Below are 27458 nucleotides of genomic sequence, written 5' to 3' on the forward strand. Positions count from 1 at the left end.
AGAACTTCACAAACACCTTCAAACTTATCCCAGCCTACTTGTGTCATGAATGAACCTGAATTGAGTATGGTCCCCTTCAGTAAAGGAAAAAAGTAGTGAAACAGAGCCAAAGAGATAAATGAGAAGTGTTTTGAGGGCTCCTACTCCCTTTGTTTCAGGGCACTTCACATATGCTTATAGAAATCCTTCTTCTGAGTGGCTTAAAAATCCAAGACACAGTTTACAGGTTCATCAAGTGATGGCACTGTGTACAGAGTGATGGTAGGACTATGTGATGAGTGCTGTAAGTAGTTAGGGTGACTTTCCTCCTTTCTCCCCAGGTCAAATAATTTGTCTTTGTATGAGGAAGAAGAGGACAGTCTTTTCTCCTTTGGCTAACATTGTGTTTTCAGTGTGTGTGTCTTCCTGTCACCAGTGTCAGACCTTCATTTTTATAATTCATGCCAATTACATAAAAATGAATGGAGAAAAGTAACTGCCAGAAACTTTGATATGTACCAAATTTTCTCTTCTTTAAGGGCTTCATATGTAGTGCTTATACTTTCTATCAGGACCTGGAAAGTAATGTTTCAGGAGAGAGGTGTATATTTCTCCATATTTTTCTGCACACGTAGCATATTACTGGACATGGGAGGGTTCACTGCCACAGGCTTCAATGTCATATCATTTTTGTTTCGAAAAGCTAGCTTTTAGTATATTTTAGTTGTGGGGGTTTTATGATTTGCTTGTGCTTTCTACAGTTGCACTCATGATAATTACTTATCTGGCATTATAGATTAAATAAAATTATTACAGTATATTTTAGTGTTTTAATAGTTCCTTTGAGCTCTCTTTAGTTAGACTCATGCTAATTATACCTGCCAATATAGACAGAGTAGTATTAATTAAGAATCTGTAAGAAATTTTAGAGAATTAATAGGTGCTTTTGTTGTTATGCTTTGAAAATATTTAAATTGTACGGTGGAATGGTAGAATAATATATTGACATACATAAACTATTAAAAATCAGTATGTTATTTTTAACTCATTGGGATTAAACTTCATAATCTTTCAGTGATAATTTAGTATATATTAAGCATATGTTTATAAAAGGCAAAGTATTTCCATCCTTATTTCTTTCTTAAATATCCTTTCCTTATATGTTTTATTTATACAGAATCATATTCTTGAAAGTGTTTGATAGATGCATTGGCATAATGTTAAAAAGCCTTGTGTTTAATTGTTTCTATATGCACAAATGAATGGCAGTTATAAGGACACTGTGGAAATGTATGAATTGAACGGAAAATCTCTCTGTAAAGCTCCGAGTGTTAGAAGGTAGTACAGGAAAGTCTTCAGGGAGCTCCTCATTAAACTGAAGATGCTTTAAGCATCACACTTTAAAAGTTATTTTAAGAGAGTTTATTCGAAGGTGTTTGTATTATTTCCTCGTAGGCATAGCAATCTATTTGGAAAATAACATTTTCAAATATAAGTGTATAAGGTTCTTCTACCCAATGCATTGTTACACACCTGCTTGAGGTTTGTTTTCATTTGTAAGAAACCTTTTCCCCTGAAGAGTCAAGTAACACAGAATATACCTTTTCTGTGGATATAAACAAGGTGATCAGGAAGCCTGGCAGAGTCAGCTAGACCGAGAAGCTGTAGTCAGGGTTGTGTCTTATCTTTCCATACGTGTCGTGTAGGATTTGTGGTGGCATCTCCTTTTGTATGTGTGTATCTCCTGCAGTAAAGTAAGGGACTTTGTTTTGTGGAAGACTGTGCTGGTCAGGATCTCTGGGAAGTTTATAGTCAGTTTTATTTTTAGCACCAAACTTACCTGTTGACCTCATGCTGTGTCTTTGGGTTTCTGATTTAAAGTTTGTAAATTACCCAAAATTATAGAACTAAATTAGTTTAAAATCAATGAAGTGACATCATGTTGTTAATTATGAGACAGTATTGAGGGGCTGTCAGATCCAAAATCGTTTTACTTTCCATCTGTATTGCTACCAACCCAAAATGACATCAGAAACTTAGATTTCTACTCTATCCTGAAACTTTAGCAGCTAGCCTTTACCAGCCATTACCAGCTAGTCTGAACTTGGGTGAGAAACTTTTGAGTGAAGAAAGGTGAATTGAGTGTATTAGATAAAATACAAAAGTAGAAGCTGTTAATACTACAGTTAACTCTCATTCTGAGTAGCTCATATATGGATGTCTGCTATATATGCTCATATATATGTTAAATTTCTACTTTAATAAGCATTTTACAGGGTTTTTTATGCTAAGACAGGAGGAAAGCAACCAAGGAAGTGATATAAGGATTTAACACTTTGTGCTATGAAAGCCTGGTGATTTGGTTAGCATGCTTGAATCTTGCTGTTATGACAAATGAGCAAATCTATTCTTCCACAAGGAATTTCTGTTGAACAAACATTCTGTTATATTGAGTTTTGAATAGCTCTTAATTTGTGTGTCTTGTATTTGTCTGTAAAATACTGATGTGTAATTTGTCAGCTCTGTTGCGTTCTGATTCTCAGTTGATGTATGTGACTATGGCTGACTCCCTTCCTGATGGCATGTGGTACTTGCTGCATTCGTTGCAAATTGGGAGGCTGGCAGGGCAATATGACAGGTTAAATGGTCTCAAGTAATCAGAAGACATCTCTGAGATTAATTACTTTCTTCTTCAAAATCCCTCTGTTGAAATACTCACCTTTCCTGTCATGCTGCAGGCCATCCAGCGAGAAAAGCCTGAGAAGTACAGAAAACTGCAAGATGCCAGCAGATCAGCCGAGGCCCTGGTGGAACAGCTGGTGAATGGTAATTACATGGGAGTTTATTTAGATAATCTTCTTAGGGATTTGATAAATGCACAGGTTCATATTTATCACAAGAATTATATTAGCAAATACTGTCTAAATGGAACAGTAAAATAATATTGCCTTCTATTTCTTTCATTATTTCTGATTGTTAAATCTGGTAATTAGAAAAGAGAAAAAAATCTCACCATTTTAGTACCATGAAAAGAAATGTGTGCAGAACTTGCTCACAATAATGAGCTGTATATTAACAATCTGTTCTGCGCAGAGACTTATGTTGTAATCTTATTTTCTGAGTATGCTAAGCTTTTGAAGGTACGTTAACTCAACCGAGTTTGAAAACTCTGAAGGCATTTCTCTGAACTATTTGAAAAAAGTGCTTTCTGACATATGATATGGAATGTGTGTTTTGTAATATACGTGTTGCTGTAATGTTCTCTATCACAGAAAATATACCATTTTATTAGGTGTTGAAAGAGATTTTTGGCATTCAGGTTTTCAAAGGTAATAAATATCAAAGCTTATACAACTCAAAAAAGAAAATTACTTGTAAGTTTTTTTCATTTTTATTATTGATTTTTTTTAAAAAAAAATACTCCATTTTGTCATTCTTTAGAACTTTCAGATATTTTTAAGGGGAAAAGGAAAACCAAAGAAAGGTAGATAGAATTATAATTGTCATTCTGTTGTCCTTGATATTAAAGAATGTCTACATTTACAATAAAATCTTAAACATGGGCCAACATCTGTCTCACAGATATGGTTGCCAGAAATATACATGTTGAATGCACCAAGCTTCAGAACACATATTAAATTGTTATAATGAAGAACCAAGGATTTAACTGGTGAAAATGAAATGCTTTGAGTTTGAGGTACTAACTGGCCGAGTTAAACAAACTTGATGGAATCCTATCATTATCTTGCTTAAGTATGAAATTGTAATATTTTAAAAGTGACGATATTTAACATGTGGGGCATATTTAACTATCATTACTGTAACAATTGATGCAAGGGTTCCCTTCACAGGCTCAGTACTAGACCGAAGGGAGTCTGATAACATCTGCACCCTCCTTGAAATGATTTGGGAAGTTCTCAATGGCTGATTGTATAAAAAAAATCTCTCCAGTTTCTTGGACATGTTTTCTACCTGGAAGAACTTGTTGTACAGGACTTTTAAGGCAGCATTTTAAATTTTTGTGCTGTCACATCAAGGTTGTTTTTTGGGCAGAATCTGTCTAGGGTACATTTAGCAATGCCCTACTCTTCCTTTGACCAAATGCAGACTTGCACCTCAAGAATTCCAGGTTCAATTTATTTAGATTACGTAGTACTTCCTGGTGACTAATTTCAGTTTTCAGAACTCACTAGCATGCTATATATTAATTTTCTGATACTGTACTACCTACCATGTTTAGTATCAAGTAGAATAATAATCTATCTTAAATATTCTCATGTGGTTTTGACTCAAGGTTCTCTTTTTTTTCTCCTTCATTCTATGCTTATTCATGGTTTATAGATGGTGTGATCTCAACTGTGGCTAGATGTGCATGTAAATATTTTCAATATCTCAGAAATCACACCTTTTTTTAAGAAGCATGTTTTCTAGTTGGGGTGCAAGCACAGGGCAGACTAGCTAAGCCAGCATGACTTTATCTGTTTATCAACTGCTCTGAGCTCTGTATCATGCCATATATTGTGGTTGCCTTGGTAGCAAGAATATTCTAGCAAGGATGACAGGTTAGTTGCTTGTGAGAATGAAAATCTTTTTTTGTCAAGGTTTTAGGGAAAAAAAAATCCTTTTAAAAGAAAAACAGTTCTGGAGTTGAAGCCTAAAATGTTTATGGGACTTTCCGCTACTCCACTGCTGCAAAGGAATTTTTAAGAACAGTGTATGGAATGCTTAAATAGTGCAGTAATTACCAACAGGTGGGAGCAGTAAAGAGTAGAATTAAATAATTAACATTAATTGAGGAGAACTGTAGGATGTTTTTAACAAAGAATTTGCAAATGGAATATCTTGCTAGGTCTTCAAAATTATTCTTTGAGTATAGAGGAAGTTAACTGCCATATTCAGCCTTTGTACTTCTAATACTTCGAAATATTTTCTATTTGTCTTTTTTTCCAAATCATTATGATCTAATGCAATTGCAAATAACGGGATTACATTGAACTAAAAGCTATGTAAAAAAAAGTAACTGAACTTTAAACCTACATCTCAAACCGTAAAAGACTTAGGCAGCTTTATATTTCCAACAGCAACTCAGCTTTGTTTCTACAGTCTTTGTGTGACTTGTGGGAATTAATTTGGGACATGCATTCTTCATCTCTGTTATTTTGTTGTTGTTGATTGCTGGATTCACTAAGACAAGAGGAAAGTTTTGCTGAATCTAGAAAATAAGGTTCAACAGAGCAGACTGATTACGCCTACGTAACTTCCTCTTCTAATGCTCAAACCCTTTTCCATAACATGGGAAGGAACTGGAAATAATGTGCCTTTATGGATTTGTGGGAGGCACATAGTTTAACATCTAGAGGAGAGAAGATGTACTATGTTATCTTGAATGAAAAACCTTTTTAACTATCATTATTTACAAATCACAAATTATGATGCTTCCATTATTATTCTATGTGGTGCTTTCTTTAGGGAAACCAGTTAGTGATACAATTGATGTTTGTCAGCATTTGCAGCATAAGCTGTAATTAAAAGACTATTCAAGGCAAACAGATTTGAGGTGTAGATCAGTTGCGAAGTTAAGTGATGACAATTTTAACTGCATTGTTTTTTTTTACTTTTTGTGTATCAGATCTGGACTAATAATTATTAGACTCCTAAGATTCTAATTATGCTATCACTAAATTATTTGCTTTGCTTATATATAAGATGTGTTTTCTCACTGCTCATAAGCAAGTTACTGAATGTAACAGATGAAGAGCATAAAAAGAGGAAGATCTCTGGTAGATTATAAGAGCGAGTTTGGAATGGTGGTAAATTTCATTGTTGTATCATTTATATTTATTTACTTGCTTTTATTTTTACTGTGATAGGAGGAGGGAAAGTGAAAAATAGGATTCAAATTCTGGAGAGAAATGGACTGGTTTATTTAGGGTTTCATGTATTTGTTTCTTACTACAGAGGAAAATATTCTGAATAAATGTATTTATACAGGGCACTATTCATGCCTTATGTGAATGTTTTCAGCCATCGTCAGCAAAAATATTTTGCATTAGAAAGAGCTGCCATCTCACACAGCATAGCTATTCTTGTTTTTGTAAGCAGTGTGTCTTGACATTGCCATTTGAAGGGCTTTTCCCATCATGGGGGAAATCATTCATGCTTTTGGTGATGATGACTCTTTAGCCAACCACCCATCTTCAACATGGGCTGTGCTCTGCCTCTCCTTGCCCATGTTTTTAAAGAATTCTGATAATTACAATTGATGTCAACTTACATCTTCTGTTTACTAGTGTTTCTAGGAAAATATTCTAATCTGTTTTTATTTTCTAAATTCTGTTCTAAAATAGAGTAACAAAACTGTTGATGCATGAGTGAAGCAGTTTAGCTATTTGAGTGGACACTTGACTGTTGTAGTTTAGAATAAAATAAATAGGGCATCGAAATGACTACTCTGAGAATTTTGATCGGCAGCATTAAAGTGAATACAAATGAATTTGTTACAAAAAAAGATGTAATTTTTAAGTGCTACCGTTGTGTTGAAGAAATATATTGTGAGTCACTATTTCACATATACTTATGAGTCAGAAGCTACAAGGAGATAATATTACATTATTCTATCATAGAACCATAACAAATGATAAATGTACTTAATAAAGTATACTTCATATTAAGCGGCAATTCCAAAGTACTTGTGTGTAAGGTACTGCACAATTAAAAATAGTCAGACACAATTTGTTATGCACAGTACACAAGGTAATAAAATTAATGGATTCACTTAGATAATGAACTGTTTTCTCTGGATACAGTATATTTATTCACTGATTATATCAGAAGCTTTCAGAATATGAAACATGAAAAGATTATGAAGCATTATTGCTAAAATAATATTGGTTTACGAGAGAATGGGTTTTGTATTGTTTCTTCATTTGCTTGTCAGCTTTTTCTATGTCTTGCCATGAATGAAGCAGAGTAAGGAGATTGGTGTTAATGCCATGAATGAAAACTGGTCGTTACTAAAGTTGATAAAGATAATGAAGAAATCTGTACTTATTGTGGAAGTAAGTTTCAAATTCCTGATCTTTACCAATTTAGTGAGCAAATAAAAGCATTACAATTATGCCTTCATTGCATCAACTACTGAAATAGTTATTAATGTGTAATTTTTAATGAGATGGAGGACTAGCTTCCTTCAAAATAAGACAACATTTTGACAAATTTACCCAAATTATTTCAAGAGCAAGTAATAGCCATTTCCTTACATCCTCCTGGAAATTACATACTGATATCTGTTAGACAACTTTGAGTTACCTGAGTGGACTGTGAACTAAGAGATTTAAAAAGTGCATCCAATGGAGGTTTTCAGATGGACCTTCCTTTCAACAGGCTATCATGTTGCGTGGTGGAGGTGCAGCACTGCAGTCTTTTACCAAACATGGCTCTGCACACTCCAGTCTGGTACGGCCCTCTTCATTTACACGAGGAGCAAAAGCATTTCTTCGTTCATCTGTGCATTTGTGGATTCACATTTAGACTCAAAGTTCAGATATTAAAGAAAAGAATTAAAGAACATGGATTAATATTGGATAAGTTCATATATTTAAAAAAGAGTGACATGAGTGAAAAGAAGAAAGAGGATCCGATGAATCTAGATTTTCATCTGAAATACAGTCCTGTCTGAATTATTACAGTGAAATATTATAGTGAAAAGCGTTATTATGTAAGGAATCCATGACTGCACTTCCCCTGATAATCATAATCTTGCCTAAGGGTACTTTGGAGACCGTGGCAGCTGAAAAGACAGGAAAGGAGGAATAAATAAAAGTGATATTTTTATATCCACTCTGACAAACTCATAGGCAGTGTCTTCAAGGTTCAGAAGTAATCATGGGCACAGCAGCAAAGAGTTCTGCTCTCTGTCACGAGTATACAACATTTTTATAACCCACGTTATAACAGGACAGAAGCAATTGTTGAAATACAGCGTAGCTAAAGGCTTGTTTTCTGTATAGGTGTTTGTTCTTGCTGTTGTTAAGATTCTTTATCTATGTGTCTGGTCATCTTTGGTTGTTGTTATTCAGACATGCTATGCCATTCGGTTTTATGCTGCCTTTTCACATATTACTATATGTTCATTAGACATTACACCAGGGGTCCTCAAACTTTTTAAACATGGGGCCGGTGCGCGGATGAAGTAGCAGGCAGTCATCTGCGGCTGCTTGGTTTCACCCTCCAACCCCCGGCGAGGTGTTCTGTAAATACCAGGGGCCAGACTGAGGACTCTGGGGGGCCGTATCTGGCCCGTGGGCCATATTTTGAGGACCCCTGCGTTACACTTTAAGAAAATATAGTTGTATATATACACCACATCTCCAGATCTGAACAGATACACAGAAAAGACTGCATCACTGTTGGATTTTGTTAAGATGTGTCAAAATACTGTTTAGCTCTTTATGCTTTAATGTTCATTTTATACCCTTGCTCAGCCTTTAAACTGTGCTATCCAGTTTCTGGAGTATAATGTGTATGTATAGCTGCTCCAACCGCCACAGTTGCCATTGTCTCCCAGTAGTATGGCCTTCCTATCTTTCTACATTTTTGCTTGTACTTTTTGAAATCATGTGCAATTTGCTTGGCAAGGACAACATCCCAGAAACAAAGCATGTCCAGGGAACCACTATCAGGTACTGCACAGTCTGTTTCCAAGTAGGCTATTTCCAAGCAACTGAGTGGAATAGCCCTGAGCTGCATCCAGAATAGGATTTGCCAGAGAACTATGCTGCTCCACAAAAGGCATGATCCCAGATTATCATTTAGTGTGGTTTGCCTTATAGCAATACGGGAATTATATTCACCAATAGTTATTCCTTAGAAAAAATTATTTTAATAAATTGCCATTACTTTTTCTTTTTAAATTTAAGAAATTTGCCTGTAATTAGGACTCCTTTTTTTATGTTTTGCTGTCAGAGATTGCACGTGAACTTTACTATTTTTTATCCCTGGTAAAGACATTTTTCTGCAGACTGGGAGTACAGGTTCCAAACAAAATAAACCACATTGACAGTATATCAAAAATCATGAAAGTATAGCACTGAAAGTTTTTGTCTCATTTGCTTATAAAATTGTTTTTAAGAAATAGAAAAACACCCTAAATTTGATTATTTTGATAAAAACATAGCTTCTGTTTTAATGCTTAACTAGTGTATGACTAAGTGCTGATGTTATTAAAAATGTTCTTAGGCATATAGCATTACTCAATTATTTGAGATATTTATGAATTTTGAACTCAATATCAATCGTTGCTATGTGCATCATTACAAGCCATGCCAGTAAAAAAGGTTAGGGATTACATTTTTACTTCCTCTGAAAAATAAATGAGATGCTTAAGTTAATAATATTTTTAACTCAACTTGTGATCAAGTTTTGGAATAATTATAAATGAGTTTATTGTAAGATCTTTGGTTATCTTTTGTATGTATTGCCTTACTTTCTTCATAGAGTATATAGAGCTCTTTTACCTTTAAAAGTTCTAAATCGTTGCCCTGTCTGTTATAACTAAACTCAGTTTTCTTGTATGCATAATTTAAGCATGCTTATTTAACAATAGATGCAAATAGGCAAACTATATCAGAGAAACCAAACCCTGTCTGAAAATAATCATAGAGAAGTGTCATCTATGGTTTCTCGGCTCTCAGTCTTTGCTTAATGTCTACCGATGGTCACTGCTGGATACATGGGACTGGCCTAGGTGGATGTTTGATCTGATCATGTGTTTATTCCTTAATGCTTATGATATTTCTAAAATAAAATGTAATGCAAAACCTAAGGGTTGGGTTATCAGAAACATTAAAATAACTGCAGAATATTGTTCCCATTCATTTAAATCAGTCTTTTTATACCAAAACCGAGTCATGTACATTAAAATCTAATTACAGTCCAGACATAGTTTTCAAAATCCAGCTGTCGGGCATTTTCTCATTTCTTACAGCAGTTGTGATTAGCTTTATGTATTGTATCTCTACTTTCTGCTTTATTCCCATTCTTGTACTTTAATACACTTTATAATTCATTCCCATAGCAACAGAAGTACCCTGGCACCAACATAAAATATTTTTGAAATGCTTTCTCCACTAATGTGTACCATCTGTATGTTCAGGACTGTTATTTCATGATAAATCATTAACTGGATTTATGAACTCTCATACAGAAACTGAATTGTTAAATTATTTCACTGTTTGGTTTTTTTCCTTTTCTTTGTGACTTATTTAAGTGTCATCTTCTCTTGTTTTCTTTCTAGAGGGTCTGAATCCTGACAACATTAGACAAGCCTCAGAGCAGCTGAAGAGCCGCTGGATTGAGTTCTGTCAGTTGCTGAGTGAAAGACTGGCATGGCTGGAGTACCAAAATAACATCATTGACTTTTACTCCCAGCTGCAGCAACTGGAGCAGACAGCAGTTACTGCAGAAAACTGGCTGAAAGCACAACCCACACCAACAGCAGATCCTCTTTCAGTGAAAACTCAGTTGGAAAAATGCAAGGTTAGAGATTCTTCTCCAAGTTTTTATGTGATACTGTACTTCATAGGTGTTCCAACATGGGGTCAGATTATGACCTACACTATTTCAAAAAAATAGTTGAAAATTGACTTTCCAAGGTAACTGTTGAAAACATTTATTCAAGGAAAGGAAAGACTGCTGAAGAAATCAAGAGGCAATGGAACCTAGCATATGGATATTTAAAACTCTGCCCCAATTACTTACTTATTAAGATACTTAGATACCTAAAGCCAGTGAACTATGCCCCTAAGGTTTTTGGTTTTTTGGGTTTTTTTTGTTTTTTTTTTTTTTGTCCCTGTAGCAATCTGTGTCTTTGGTTCTTCATTAAGAAATTGTTTCCCATCACCTCTGGATGAGAAACATCCACCTATAAGGAGCTGGGCCAGTAAAAATGGTCTTCATGGTCAAGTCCAAAATTCTGATATTGCATACCCTTGCTACATACCCTGCATTTTGATGCAGGGTGGATTGTGTAGGCGAGTGAAGGAATATTCTTCTGTCATCATATGGCAGAATTTGTACAAAAATGGTAGCACTAATTCATTTACTCTTCACCCTAAATGTTTTCATTCATGTACTGTACCATCATAGAAAGTTGCTTATCTCTTTTATTGTAGACAGTCCTGTGGGTGGGGATTACTTACAAGATAATATTGTTTGAGAGCAATATTTTGAGATATAGTAATGAATTATAAATTGCGTGACTTGTAGAAATTTAACTTTATGAAATCTCTGGCTCCAGAGGCTCAGAAACTGAAAGCAACATTTTAAACCCAAATGTAGATCTATGCTATTACTTCTATTTTAAAGCATTTCCAAGCTGGCATTATGCTTATGGAGGTTCTCTGTTTTCTTGCAGAAAGCTTCTTAAAGCAGCTTTACTATGAACTGTACACTTGGCTTACTTTCCTCATTTCTTTTTATTTAGTAGTTGCAAGTGTCACAGTGTGTACAAGGTCTCCTGAAGGTATAACAGCACAACCTCATTGCTCGGTACAGGTTCTTGAGGAGAAGTGGAGAGAGAGGTGCTGATCTCTTCTCCCTGGGATACAGCACCCAGAAACACCGGAATGGTTCAAAGCTGTGCCAGGGCAGGTTTAGTCTGGACATTAGGAAGCCTTTCTTTACTGAGAGGGTAGTCAAACACTGGAACAGGCTTCCTAGAGAGGGAACTGGTCTATGCCCCAAGCCTGGCAGTGTTTAAGAGACATTTGGACAGTGCCCTTAATAACATGCTGTAACTTGGTCAGCCCTGAAGTGGTCAGGCAGTTGGACTAGATGATCCTTGTAGGTTCTTTTCAGCTGAAATATTCCATTCCATTCCATACCATTCCATTCTCAACCTGGAATATGTTACTGTGAAGCTGCTAGAAATCACTGTGCTTCATCACTCCTTTTCTGCTTTATGTTATTTAGCCTGTACATAATCTAACAGAGGTGGGTCCAGGATTATGGGACATTTGGAGGTTTTATCTTCCTAGCTCCACATGATAAGGATGCTCCTTAGGCATGGGATTTTAATGTACAATCTATGTCATTTTCTTTGAGCATTATAGTACTAACATGATAATGTCATGTGAAAGTGACTTTAAGCAGTGGTATCAATCAACAATCCTATTGGGAGCAGAGGTATCGATATGTGAGAAAAAATTAAGAATGTTTAATTTGTTCTTACTGTGATGTAGTTGGAAGCAAAACAGTTGTGTAATGTGCATGGAAACAGAGGTGATTTCATGACACTAGTGATTTTATTTGTGGGACAGATGTATCTTGGTTTTTTTGTTCAAACATACAGGACGAAATCATCCGAATGTCAACCCTTCAGCCTCAAATTGAACGGCTAAAGGCTCAAAGTCAAGTGCTCAAAGAGAAAGAACAAGGACCAGTGTTTCTAGATGCTGACCTTGCTGCTTTTACCAGCCATTTCAAACAAATACTTGCCGACATGCACACCAGAGAAAAGCGGCTACAGACCAGTAAGTGTTCGTGGCAAGAAGTCAATTTGCCTGAATAGTGTACAAAGCATAGGCATATGTATTTTGCTTTCCTGCTTTTGTATTTGTTTTTGTCATGCTAAACCAATAGTACAATTTAGTACAATTGAACTAGTCTTTCAGAAATTATCGGTTCGTTATATATTTTATATTAATAGAAAAACAAGGGAAGGTACACTATTCAGAAGCAAAGGTTATATACTCAGTGTAGTTCTAGCACCAGATCTCTTGTTAGCATGTTTATGGACAGATTCAGTGATATATTTTGGCAACATAAAACTGTCTTTGTTTGGTTGGGCTGTAAGACAGAGTTGTCCACATCTGTCAGTAGAGAGGAGAGAGAGTTTAATTGCAGAAGTGAATCTGCTCTAGATTTTCAAAGAATAGAAATTTAACTCCATAAAGCTTATCAAAGACAGTAGCTACTTTAGGGTATCTAGTTTTTCTTCATGTAATGAACTGTTCCTTTTTTGCAACACAGAATATGTGACTGCTAGTTATAACATTATTTACAATATTTTTAATAAAACGCACTTCTCAAAAGGGGGGAAATGCCATATCAAAATAGAAATTTTGATTCAAAATAGAAATGCCATATCAAAATTGACTTTATTCCTTAATAAATTACATAGCACGTCAGTGGCTACTGTACACTTTCTGTATTTGATTATGAAATTAAAAATAAAGCATTGGACAAAAAAATATAAACGTAATTTTTCTCAACAGCGAAGAGATTATTTGCCCCTTAAACCAGTATCTCCAAATGACTGTACTGTTTTGAAATCAGACATAGTGCTAGCTCCTTCTAGTGGATCTTTATAGTATTCCTCCTAATTTCTTTCATGGAGAGGTTTGGATTTTATTTCAAGAACACTGCATTATTGGGCTGCTGTGGTTATTTCACACACGCACACACATGCCAACTGAAGAGTTGATAATGCATAGCAGAACTGGAGAAATAAAATGCAAGTGTGCCATAGCAAATGATGAAAGAATGAGCTGGAGAAATTTTGTACTAAGGAGCGTATTGTGTATTCATGACTCTAAAGTCATGACATAAAATGGGAAAGGTTTAAAAACTATTAATGCCACATTGTTTTATATGCTGAAATCTGTTACCATTGTGCCATCAGGAAAATGTGGTAAATGCTATCTTCTTTATGATTTCTTCTATAGCTAATTTTGTGTAAATGCTGGTTTTGTCTCACCTAATTTTACTATAGAGAGACCTCATGAACTAACCAGTTGGGTAGCCCTGTAAGATGAGTAGTGTTTGCTGCCTGAACTGTAGTGGCACAAAGCAGGACCTTTGGTGAAGTTCTTGCTTGATGTATCTGTGCATTCCCACCCCTGTGCTGCAGTATGTGCCTCCAGTGCCCTGGCAAGCTGCAGGGGCAGCTGCCCTGAAGTGGCAGCATTGAACAGGCTGGGGAGAACCTCCTGAACTGCTAGAGAGCAGAAGTCCCTGAATCAGTATTTTATGGAGCCCTGGTCAGTTATTATTTTAAGTGACTGCTCTGCATCACAGGTGCTTCATCTCAAATGCTTCAGCTGTCAGGATGAGGCTGTTTTAGCAGATTAAGTACATACCTGTAGTGATATTTTAAGTGAGATTATTATGTCAATCATACGTTATCCTCAAAAATTTTATGCACTATTTTATCCAAAGTGATACCTTTCTTTCATAAGACTGCTTTAGATCTGAATGATCATGCTTTGGATACTGTGTTAGGTCTAATCCCATTTTAGGAAAGTCTTATGAATCAAAAAATGTGAAAAAAACCCTGAAGCTGAAGCACAGAAATTTGTCTCAGTCTGAGTTTCTTCTGCTTTCATCAGTGATTGTTTTTCTACTGATAAACAGATGGAGAAAAGGCTGTATCCCATGTCTTTATTTTTGCTTTAGTTTAATAGAAAATGTTGAAATACGGCTAAAGCATTTTAGATATTTTAATGTTTTATTTGCATAAATTATTTGCAATTATTTTCTATAAATAGAAGAATTTACTAAACACTGAATGGTGTTTTACAGATCAGTGGTAGTAGTTCCTCCTTTTTTCTTCCTGTTTCTTGGTGGGGTTTTTTTGGTTTTGGTGTTTTGGGTTTCTTTCCTAATTTCCTAATAGTAATTTCCATTACTTTTTAGGTATTCTGTTGTTTTCCAAGGGAAAGTTTTCCCTCAAATAAGTTTTCTCTAGTTCTAGGAGGTTTTCTCCCTCAAATACGTTTTGTTTGGGTTTTGCTGGGGTTTTCTGAGGATGGTGGTGGTATTGGTTGGGTTTTTTTTAGATTCAAGAGTGTTTGGTAGTTTCCCTGTGCTGTACAGATTTCTTAGTAAAATATTGTTAAGGATTAACTCAGATTTTCTCAGATGTTTTTCTCTATGATTTGATTAGCATTTCCAGTTGTGAATCCAAATTTAAAGCCAATTCTAAAACCTTCTTATTTGTTTTTTCACTGCTTTATGTTGTTTATGAAAGAATTACCACCTCATAAAATATGAAGAAATGTGACCTCACTGTTCTTACTTTATAGTATGTCTGTATATCCATAGGTAAATGATCCTTTTGAAGATGATGTATCCATCATTCCAGCTCTCCTTTCTCCGCAGATACATTCAGAGTAATTTCTAGAATACTGGTATACAGGAAAAGTAGAGGTCAGGCAACGCTTCAGACTGTTCAGTAATGTAAACAAGGGGGTGAAACGGACAATCACAGTGATAATTTAGATATAAATAATGTGATTTCCCAAGGAAATTCTTAGTTTTACAATTGTCCTGGTGAAGAATGAGGAATTCAGCTTTGTATTTACTTGTCTTGAAGTTAACTGCTGCTGTCAGAGAGATTTCTAGAGAGCAGCCGGTCGGCCTCCCGTTCCCCCTCAGCCCAGGGAGAGTGGTCAGTCAGTGCCAGGGAAGTGGATACTCCCTGGTTCAAACTGCTTCCCAGGTGGCAGCTGATTCATTCCAGCGTTCCTCTGGCTCTGTGACTGAACTAAGCATCATTAAGGTGCCTCAAGTTTGTGTTCTTGCTTTAGTGAACTCTTATCCATTCATGCTCCTCAGTGAGATGTATGTTTTCAATTGGACAAGACTCTTCAGAGGGGATTTGGGGAGTGTCATTAGATTTTTAGAAGTAAATTTAAAGGAAAAAGCTTTTGTGGCAAGTGGAATTAAGACTATAAAGGTGGATGCAGCAAAGGAAAAGTCAAAGTTATTTCCACATTTCTCTGCTTCATAAATTCATGCACTGTGCTTTCCATTCAAATTCTGAATCTACACTTGCAGAATCAGTAATTCCCAAAGGTGAAGTCATCAACATAATCATTGTTGTTTTTATTATTATTATTAGTAGTAGTAGTGATGAATTATTCATCTGCATTCAGATGATGTCTCCTATTTATTTCAAGAAGGACTTTAGAATGTTTTTGCCTTCTACATCATCTCAAGATTCACTAGACCTTTTATTTACTCACCCCATGCTTACAGTCACTTCGCACTTACACCACTTTTCCCCCTAATCTGCTAGTACAATATCTTAAAGAGGGTTGCATTACAGAGATTTCATGCAAATCAGTCTTGGCATAATTTTATAAGGCAACAAACCACAGTAACCATAACATCTGGAGTTTTATTCTGTCATTTGTCTGCTTTTGCTTGAACTTTGAACTGCTTATTTTGATGCTCTAAGTATCTTAGAGACAGGTGATAAGTGACAGTGAAATTGTTATGATATGTATAATCATCTCTCACAAATCATTGAGTACTCGAGGAACAAAAATTTTAAGCAAGTGTCCTATAAATTTCGTAACTGTAAACTTTTCTTAAGACCTGACCTGAACTATGATTTAGTAGCAATAATATTCATTGCTGTTTGGTTTTGAGTCATTGTTTGCTTAACTTTCTTTGAATGTGCCTTTTGAGCTGAAGATACAGTTCAGATGTGTGAGAGAAAATATTATTTTTTGCAAGTAGCATGCAAGTAATTTCATTTTTCTTCTGCACCCATTTCCTGTGGTAATTTTTCCCCACCTGTATTTAAATAAAGAATGAAAGGAGGAAGCAGCCTGTGAAATTAATGTGTATGAGGTAACATCCTCTGCTCTGTAGGTCACTTCATCCTTTTCCTCCATGGTAAAAATGAAAATTTATGAGAATGGGAAATAAAGCCACCTAAAAAAAAATTGTGTCTTTACAAGATATTTACTGTTATATTAGATCTTGTAGAACTGGAGAAGGGCTTCCCTTCTGTTTCTTTTAAATGCTTAATAGATGAAAGTTGGAAGTGTTCAAGCACTTGCACAACCTTAATTATGTATTATACAAGAATCCTTATGTTTCTACTTTGAGAGTTTCTGGTGAAAGATGTGGGAGAAGGGAATCACAGATTTTATGAAGTCATCAATATACAGACTTTGATTAATAGCTTCAAGTATTTGTATTTACAAAATAAGCAAAAGAAAGATGTGAGAAAATCAGCATGGTTTTAAACTGCAGTTACTACTGAGGAGCTTTATATTGGAAATACATGCAGTTCAATCTATTTCATTCATTTTTGGGTGTAAGTTTTTAATAAAATTATTCCATAGATTATATTTATTGCCTTTCTTTTTTCACAGTGATGTAATGAACAGTTGGATTTGTCCTGACTATAGAAGAGAGATACACATTACACCATATTCATTGTGATTTGATAGTTGTCGAGATAATTGTATTCTCATTTCAATTCTGATCTGGGGAAAAAAAAAATTGATGACTGGAAAATCTGGTCATGAAAAGGAAGCTGTGAGGGGGAAAAAAATACTTATTTGGAAAGCTGTTTTTACATGTTTAAATATCTCTACTTACTAAAAATATATCCTAGACAAATTCCTATCTGCACATTGTATTTCCAAATTTAAGCACTGCCTCTAAAATGAATATGCAAGTGTGAATGTACTTGCTTGCCAGTTCTCAAGGGTGGATAATATTAGTCACACCAAAATGCATTCCCTAGAATTGGAACAGTAATGCAGCAAAATTTTCCAATTATGGGAAGGGAAATGTATTCTGCTATTTCACAGGGACATATTTGTATTTCCCTTCTGCGATATTTTGTTAGAGTTCTGTCGTGGGCCTAGTTTACCTATAGCTTGTGTCATGGGCATGTTATATGTTTCTGACTACAAATTCACGATTTTTTTTTGTCGTATAGCAGAATCCATATTAATTCACTGTGCTTATCATGTGAACCTTAATCCACAAACATTAGTATCACAAAGCAAATTTTAGGATAAAAATAAACAGGTCTGGATGTGTGTTTATGTTATGAGCATGGAGAATTTAGAGATCCATACTGCCCACAGAGAGACAATAATTGTTTTTGTTTAGACAGCTAAAATTAAGTAAGGTGAATCCCACTATAGGAGTTAGACTGGATTCTCACCATTGGCACCATGAACTGAAAAAAACAATATAGGTTCATCATAAGTGTCATGCAAAAAGATGTTAATATGCTTCCTTGTGGATAAAAATGTTGACACATTGTCTATCTTAAAAAAAAAAAAAAAAAAATAAAAAATAAAACTACCAAAAAACAATCATCACACCACTACCACCTGAAAAAAGCCCTAAACCCAACAAGCCCTCAGAACTCTAACTAGGCAAAAGGCATTGAAAACTAATTTTTCACTACTAGTAGTCTTGAAAAGTGAAATTGGAAAACTATTTTTTCACTGAACTTTTTTAAATGGAATATTTAATAACCAACTTGGAAAGCTACCAAACTGATGAAATCAACATCTGTGATCCCTCTTGAACTCTCATTTAATCCTTCTTATAGTAGAGAACATAAATCATTAAAATAGGACAAAGCATTTGCAGCGTTTGCATGGTTTTAAAATTACTATTATTATTGGCAGACTTGCAAGATAAGAGTTTCATGCAGTTTGGTGGAGTATGCTGTAACAGCATATCTTGTGTTTTTACCTGTTCAGAGGTGCCCTTCACTGCTAAGAATGTAGCCATTTTTTTAATATAGCTGCTTGAATTCATACTTTAGTCCTAAGATTTGTTTTTCATTTAAATAAGAAATGTATTTATAGAAGTAAAACATTACATAACAATACTGAACTCTATTTCATATTTCTAAATAAAATTGAAGTTTAAGAATTGTATACTCCTTTAACATTTCTGAGCTGTTGAAATTATATCTCCCTTCATTTGGAGTGATGTGTTTAGATGCATGTTCTATTCTAAACTAGGAATTGCTTGGATTAAATCAGTCAAAGACAGTACAAGTCTCACTAAGGAACAAAAAACATATAAAATGCTATTTGATGAGATGGGAAATGTTTGTTTTCTGTGTTTCCAAGAATGTATTAGTACTACTTTCTGTGTAAAGAAAATACATCACAGAGGAAAAAAATTTTGTCTTTCTTGGTACCCAAGTATTTTGTAAATCCCCAGATGTGTGTGATAGATAGATCAGGCAAGATTTATATGAGGAAAGTATGCCATACAAAGCACGCAGTCTATAAGACAGAGTTTAAATTGCCCTGATTTTCGTATGTTGTTGTGATGCCTAACTGAAAATATTAGGGTTTTTTTCAAGCAGCATTCTGTTGATCAGCTAAAAAAATAGGTTAAAATCCGAAGTACCTTCTGCCAAGCATTGCTGTGTGAGAATGTAAGCAAGCTTGCACTTAAAAACTTTGTGTTGTTTGTCAAAATTGCTTTTTGTCCAGTTATGTAATTTTTCAGTACAGTTCTTTCTGAAACACCAGAGGCATACAGGAGGTAGGAATAGGTGTAACATTTTTTTCACCTTTTATATACTTCATTGTTATGTGGTGCAAGTTGGAAATGTTTCATTTCCAACCAGGCACGTTATTTGTCTGTTCTTTTTCCAGTAAGTATAGAAGCAACTGTTGTTGAGGGCAGAGGGAATATCTCTGCTAATGAGTTGCTCATGTGTATGCCAGATGTTGTCTATTTACAGCAGCTGTAATGTTGGCACAATAAGCACAGTTAAATAAAATAAAACTTTAATGCTGAAAAAAGATTAATTTTCTAAGCTTTGAACAGATGTCTTGAACAGAACATTTTACTTGAACAGAAACATTAAACACACAAACATGGACCATAAAAGGGAATGCTGTTTCTTACTGCTTTTCTGCAATATGAATTTGGGTTAAGTACGATGATTTGCCTGTGAATCTCTAAACACACATTTTTAGACTACTTGTCTTGGCTATAGAAGTTGCCATGTGACCTATAACTAGCAAGTCAAATGACACACAACTGATAAAATGGCAGAGATATCATAAACATTAGAACAAGCGTATTCATTCTTCAAAAGTTTTCTGCTTCCACAAATTTTGGAAAAATCTGACATCGACATACTGGCCCAGTTGCTCGGTCTTTTATCTAACACTTTTCAGAAAAAAAAAGAAAAAGCACAAATTTATTTAATTTCTGTCCTTTTTCTTTCCCATTGAATAAAGTTTTTGACAGTTTGCCTCCTGCACACTACAAAGAGAGAATGAACACTGTACTTCTGTGGATCCAACAGTCAGAAACTAAACTTTCCATGCCTGAGGTTGCAGTTGCTGAATATGAAATCATGGAGCAGAGACTCAGGGAGCTCAAGGTGAGTGGTCAGGCTGGGGGCGAATGCCTCAAATGAAAGGTTTAGAGGAAGAAATCCTTAGTTGTCATGAGTTTGCTGAAGCTTATGGATCTTGAGGGAATTATACCTGTTATGGTTTTAGGCAAGGTGTTGTGGAGACGGTGGATGCTTGATTGTAATGATTCCTAAAGTTGAAGGACTGAAAGTGTTCTTCACCATTGAAACTGCTTTTATAAAATATTGAACATCTTAAGGAAAAGCCTTTGTTTGTCCTCATGATATATAAAATATTACTCTGATGATAGCTCTGGTAGTTAAGTATAGATTTAGCTCATGTCATTTCCCAGTGCTGACATGGGAATGATTGTGAATTGCAAAATGCAGCATGGACTTTGTCAGATTTCCTGTCAAATTTACAAGCAGACACAAATATGGAACAAGTTTTGCCAGTGGCTACAAACCTTCCCTGCATTTCACTGTTTGATAATTGTTCTACTGTTGGATGGCTAATAAGCATGTTTGATGCAACTATTAATGCACATTCAGAAATAAAAAAGTATAGAACAAAAGATAGTGCAGCAAATTTGGGCTAAGAATTGCAAAAGTTTTGAGAAGTTATCAAAAACGTTAAATCATAGAGGCAGTTCTAAGTTTATCTTTTTTTTTTCCCAGCATACTCTGATTCTTTTGAAAGTGGAATAATTAAGGCCATAGTAAATTCTTACCTCAAATTAACGAAGTGTATGTGGATCACCTCTATTAACAGAGATAAACCCCTCTGGTTATATTCTCAGTTCAACTAAAATTTCTACTTTCTAGTTTGAGAAGAACAGAGAAAAAATTGTTTTAGCAAAGGTGACCTACATTTATAGTTTTAACTTCTTTCTTCAGCAGTCTCACCTGTGTTTGTGAAACAAAGAGAATTTGCTTCTTATTCATAGGCTCTACAAAGTTCTCTGCAAGAGCAGCAAAAAAACCTGAACTATCTCAGCACAACTGTGGAAGATCTGTCCAGGAAAGCCCCTGCAGAAGTCAGCCAAAAATATCGATCAGAGATTGAGATGGTCCTTGGCCGCTGGAAGAAATTATCAGCACAGCTGGTGGAACATTGTCAGAAACTTGAGGAGCTTATGACCAAACTCCAGCGATTCCAGGTTAACCAAACTTTTTCAGCCTCAACTGCTATGTGGTGGCTTGTGGCTGTGGGACTAGCACAGAACACATACACCTCAAGAAAGTAACACCAAAGTGAAATATCAAAACACTACATAAAATGTATTAAAATGTTCACTTGATTTTGGAGGGTCCAAGATTTTACTTTGAAATCTGATTTTGTGGCTTTCTGCCTATGTTGTTTCAATAGCAAAACTTATGTTTTATTTCAATGAAATTGCTACTAAATATTCCTCTAGTTACCTTTTTTGATATAGCTGAAGTACTTTTTCATGCAGCTGAAGCAGCTGTAACCATATTGACTTTAATGGATTGACTTATATAATTAAAGTCATTTGAAATACGGTAATATCTTGGGAGCAGATAACAGAAAGCAGAAGTGTATCTGACTTACACAATTGCGTGAATATCAGGTATTTGGAATGATGGCATTGGAACCTTACACTGTTTCTCTCAATGGGAGTATCTCCTATTTATATGTGTTTATAAATCACATGTATCAGCATTACAGGGGATGTCTATGACTTAGATGTTATAATATTTAAAATGTCCATTATTATCATATTCCTGTTCTATTTCTATAGAATTTCAAGGGACAGGTTTCAGAGGAAATAAGATCAACTAGTCACAAAAATGAAGAAAGTATTTTTAATTTTTTTATACGTTTTTCTCTCCTCACCCCCATGCAAATGAGCACTTGAATATTCATGGGATATACTGCAATGAAAATTCTGAATATTGAGATCCTGTAGCCATACTCAAAGCTGTGTTCTTATAGTGTGTTTCCTCTCAGTGTTGTGTCTCTGTATTTCTTCTATTTACAACACCAAATATTTGTGTCCTGGGTCTTGGTTTGCTGGTAGCAGAACATGATACATGATTAACTCCATGTGAATTATAATACAATAGCATGTGAACTGTAGTTGTTATTTTCAGCTTAGTTCAATAGAGTTGTCTGCTCAGGAATAAATTTTCTGGAAAAGTGTTCTTGCATTTCTTTTGTAGAGGGGGAAAAAATAGAAGAAAAGTACTGATTATTTTGTTACTCTTAATCAGTTTTTAGATAGGCAAAATGGACCAAAAAAGAGGAAATATTTTATCAGTGCCATTTATAATTTCACTACTGAAGTGCCACATTGCTCTAAATTGTAATTTTGGCTCTGTAGCTGCATCTCTGTTGTTTGAAGCTGGCCATGAAATGAAGTTTAATGGTATGGTGGGATAACTTTGGTCAGCAACCAGATGCCCCAGCTGCTCTCTCACTCCCTGTCCTTAGCAGGACAGGGGTAGAAAATAGGACAGAAAAGCTCTTGGACTGAGATGAAGACAGGGAGACTGCTTATCAGTTACCATCATAGGCAAAACAGACACGACTTGGGAAAAATTAATTTAGATTTGGGTAGTGAGAAACAAACACGAAAATTAAAACAACACCTCTGCCCCTTCCTCTTTTTCCTAGTCTGAACTCCATTGCTTTACTCTTGTTCCCTTGCTTACCAAGGGGCACAGGGGAATGGGGAACAGGAGCTGCGGTCAGTCCATAACAGTTCCTCTCTGCTGTTCCCTCCTCTTCATTATTTTCCCCTGCTCCAGCGTGGGTCCTCCCACAGGCTGCAGTCCTTCAGGAACTATCTGCTCCTGTCTGCAACTCCCCATGGGCTGCAGCTTCCTTTAGGGCACATCCATCTGCACTGGCATGGGGTCTTCCGTGGGCTGCAGGTGGATATCTGCTCCACCATGGCCCTCCACGGGCTGCAGGGAGGGAACCTGTGTCACCATGGTCTTCACCATACGCTGCAAGGGAATCTCTGCTCTGGTGTATGGAACACTTCTCCCTCATTCTTCACTCAGCCTGGTGTCTACAGGGATGTTTCTAAATTTTTTTCTGTCCTACTTTGTGTGCCTGGCATTTTTGCCCTTTCTTAACTGTATTATCACAGAGGCATCACTAGCTAACAATGGGGTCAGCTCCGTCCTGTGGTGGGTCCATTCGAGGCAGCTGCAACTGGCTGTGTGCAGCGCTGGGCAGCACTGGGCCTCTCCTCACACAGGCCACATCTGCTACCAAAACCTTGCCACATAAAACCAATATAAATAGGAAAACTGGAAAGTGGTTTTATCAATAGTATAATGAAATATGTGCAACTGCACAAAACATAGCAATACACTTAAAAGGAGAGAGTCCTGAGCATCATGATCATCCTTGGTACAGCATGTATTTTTTTAGCTATGTGAGCCTTTACATTTATTGCTGAAGTCACTGTAGTACACAGGTAATATAAAAGTCATTGTCATTTCAACTCCTTGAATGACTTCCAGACGATTATTTTAGCTGTTGCGATTTATGGAATGTGTCAGCATGGGATACGATGAAATCAGTATGGATAAATAAAATGCATTTACAGTCTGATTAAAAATGCAAGTCATACATTCAATCTTCATTGGTAGCTGGAAACTGATCTCTTTTTAAGTAAATCCCATCAGATCTATATTTTGCAGTATTAATGAGCTATACTTAAAGTATTCTTTTAAAGGTATTAAAGTTTCATCATGAATTCTGAACTATTTTTACTGACTGATAATGGAATTCTCAGTAGACACTTAAACAGTGTTTTGGTAATTGCCATTCTGAAGTATACTGATAATTTCTGTATTATTATTGTTATTAAGTCCGTCCATTTTCCATGGTAGCCTGTTGCTATTAAATTTATCAAGCATATTAGGAAAATGTTCCCTTTGGTTATCTATCTTGTAATAGTTGCTAAGGCTTTTATGTACACATTTTAGGGCACAGTCTGTATTCTAATGAAATGTCCTTTTTTTGTGCTTTAATTCAACTTTGCATTCAGCATATAACATCGATATGTACTTCACTGTTGATGAAAACAGTTTGATGAACAAATGCTTTATAATTTGCCTTTCAAATTTTTTGCCATTTTTAACTTTTATTTTAACATGTGCATCTAACTGTTTATCTAAGGTGGCATTTTAAGGTAATTGTAAGTGACATATCTTTCTAAATTTTATTCTGCCTTTCAAGGTATTAGATTTTCTATGTAATATTGACTGGGGCTAGTAGCATTCCTTCTTTTTAAACATTTGATATTTAGCTTTTTTTATTAATTTCAAGGGTTAATTAAAGACAATGGAAAGCTAAATAGTGATTACAAATAATCTACTGCTAGAAACGGTAACTGAGAGTCAGTATTTGAAATGACTCATTGAGTCATTATATGATTTTTCTTTCTGAAGTGAATCTGTTGCAATTACTTTTACAATTACTTTTTTTTTTTCATTTTGAGTAGTAAGGGAGTTTTTCTGTGTTGTGTTCTGATAGAGAAATAAGCAATAGAGCATGCAACTTCCAAAAGGAGTCTGAAATTTAAGTTGAAGCACGGGAGGATTTAATAGGTGAGCCTGAATTAATTGCTTAGCATGAGTAGTCTGAAGCCATACAAGGAACCAATGAGCACGCGTCAACATCTAAACATAAACAATATCTGGAAGGCATAAACTTGAGAGCCAAAACGTTGCCTGCTTGCAGGCACATTAAACTTGGGCAGAAATGGTCAGAGTGCAGGCTAAAGAGTCAATGATGGTCTCAGATAAAATTGGTTTTGTTTCTCTGCCGTGTTTGTATTTTTCAGACAGTTCAATAATCTTGAAATTAGACTGCAATGAGTTTTAGTCATAGTGCCAGGATGAATTACACTATTGCCAGTCATGTTCTCTATGATGCAATAAAATGTATTTTTAATAAAACAGAATGACATTAAAACACTGAAGAAGTGGATGGCTGAAGTGGATGTTTTTCTGAAGGAAGAGTGGCCCGCCCTTGGTGATTCAGAAGCACTGGAAAAGCAACTTGAGCAATGTACAGTGAGTATTACTTGCCTGCTTGGCAATTATTTGATTCCACCTTATTCTGTATTTTTTATTTATTTATGTATTTATTTATTTATGTATTTATGTATTTATTTATTTATTTATTTATTATTCTAGCTTATTCTATAAGCTAGGCTTGTAGAGATGTTACACAAATGATTACTGTTCCTAAAAATTATTTCATGTCATAAGGGGGTTGTCTTCTGCAGTGCATTTGAACATCCTGCATTTCCTGGGTTTGAAGGAAAAATAAGGTAAAAAATTGTAAACTTTATTACAGAGAGGAGGCATACAGTGACTGTATCATTCCATATTTATAGCAGGGAAAAAACTTTCTCTCTTATCTCTTATGTAAATAAAAATTATTATAAATCATATCGGACAACTGTTATCTCTACAGAACAGTAAATTAACATAACTTTTAAAATCTGTCACCTGAATTTATGAAGAGTTTGCACAAATATTGGCTATTACTGTCAAACATATAATAAAACTGCCAAAATCTTCATCATCTTTTATGTGTTTACACTTCTAGCCTTTTCCACTGTGTAGGAAGCCCAGGTAACATCTGCAGCACTGAAAAAGGCCTTAGGAAATAAAATTGGAAGTGACAGTTTAGAACTATCTCAGGGCTTAAATAATATTCAACCACAAATTAAATTCTAATAATTGGACATAACCAGAGTATATCACCTTTCAGGTAATTTTCAGGAAGTTATCAGGTGAATTACCAACCCAAGGATAATGCTGGTACAGTTAATGACTTCACAAATAGTTTTTCCACTACTGTGCTGGGATGCTTTTTAGCAAATGTGAATAAAAGATATAGGCATTGTAATAGATATAATATATAGTATATATAGCGTTATATGTCTGTGTATATATAGTATATACATAACATTTGAAATTTACATAATATATGTTTTGCAAATTAACTTTTATCTGATACAGCATTGCTTACCACATTACAGCTGCTCATTACTTTTTAATGCATTTTCATAGCTAAGCTTGTTAATTGTGCTCATTTAAGTGGAGATCTGCATCAAAGACTAGTCAGAATCTTACGTAGATGCATTTTGATAAGGATAGCATACCTGAAAACTGGTGTGAATGCTGCTTGCTAATATTCTGCTATTCCTTTAGGCCTTAGTGAATGATATCCAGACAATCCAGCCCAGTTTGAACAGTGTTAATGAGGTTGGGAAGAAAATGAAAAGTGGAGCAGAGCCAGAATTTGCTTCCAGAATAGAAAAAGAACTAAAGGATCTCAATATTCAATGGGAACATATTTGTCAACAGGTATCACATCTTCTGCTGTGACTCATTCATTTCAAATTAAAAATCAGGTTTCTTATTGGCAGAATTTGTCCTTCTATGCATATCCATTAGATTTGAAACTGAATTTGACATAGTTGGTTCACATTAATTAAACTTCCATTTTAGGAATATTATTCAGTATACAGCCATACATGTAAAGTATATTTCTTTATGTTCTAATACAATATCTTACTATTTTTATAAAAGAAGTTACATACTAATATCTTAGATCTTAACAGGAATGATTTTATGGCTCCTGCAAAACTGGCATGTTAAAGTGGTATATGGGCTTTTGCAAAAAAAATGAGTTCTTTATTTAGTGTTACATTTTCTTTTGCATCTTGTACTTGCATGTCATTACTCCAGACTAAGTAAGACATTAAGGCAGTAAATTGGAATTAAGAGTATGCACACATATACATTTGTGTAAATTACAGTCTCTGATGGTCACACAAATTTGAGAGAATAGGTCATATCAGGCAAGGACAGTTATTTTATTTTAATTAAAGACAGTCATAATAAATACTTTTACAGATTAAGGGATGTAAAAATTACTATTATTTCAATTATGGCCTTTGGATTCTCATTCTTTATGATAGTTCAAATAAAATGTCTTTCAGGTTGGGCTATGGCGGGCTGTGGCGGGCCGTGGTGGGCTGGGACGGGCTGTGGTGGGCTGGGACGGGCTGGGACGGGCTGTGGTGGGCTGTGGTGGGCTGGGTGTTTTTACTGTTTTTTCTACTTGCTCATTCTGTTTTCTAACTTTTTAATGTCTATTTCTGTAATAGTAAAACTATTGCCTTTCAAGGTGGTCTAATGTTTTCTAGAATTATTATTCTTCACTTTACATGTGAAAAATAGCCTTTGTATATTTTTCTGATAAAAACATTTTTCAAAAAAGTTGATCTTTGAAATATGTAAGACATTTTATTGATCCAGTTCTGTA

The 27458-nt window shown here is 35.2% G+C and overlaps 1 protein-coding gene across 11 annotated transcripts in view; it reads left to right on the forward strand.

Annotated features, from left to right (window-relative positions):
* DMD (dystrophin) overlaps positions 1 to 27458 on the forward strand; it is a 1162157-nt gene that overhangs the window by 425121 nt on the left and 709578 nt on the right. For all 11 annotated transcript variants that reach the window (XM_055701082.1, XM_055701084.1, XM_055701085.1 and 8 more), the window contains 7 exons: positions 2718 to 2805; positions 10274 to 10515; positions 12329 to 12509; positions 20013 to 20158; positions 21079 to 21291; positions 25076 to 25189; positions 26339 to 26494. In XM_055701082.1, coding sequence (XP_055557057.1) covers positions 2718 to 2805; positions 10274 to 10515; positions 12329 to 12509; positions 20013 to 20158; positions 21079 to 21291; positions 25076 to 25189; positions 26339 to 26494 — 1140 coding nt within the window. The remainder of the gene's footprint in view (positions 1 to 2717; positions 2806 to 10273; positions 10516 to 12328; positions 12510 to 20012; positions 20159 to 21078; positions 21292 to 25075; positions 25190 to 26338; positions 26495 to 27458) is intronic.

This window comes from Falco cherrug, chromosome 2 (assembly GCF_023634085.1).
Source record: "Falco cherrug isolate bFalChe1 chromosome 2, bFalChe1.pri, whole genome shotgun sequence".
Classification (NCBI taxonomy): domain Eukaryota; kingdom Metazoa; phylum Chordata; class Aves; order Falconiformes; family Falconidae; genus Falco; species Falco cherrug.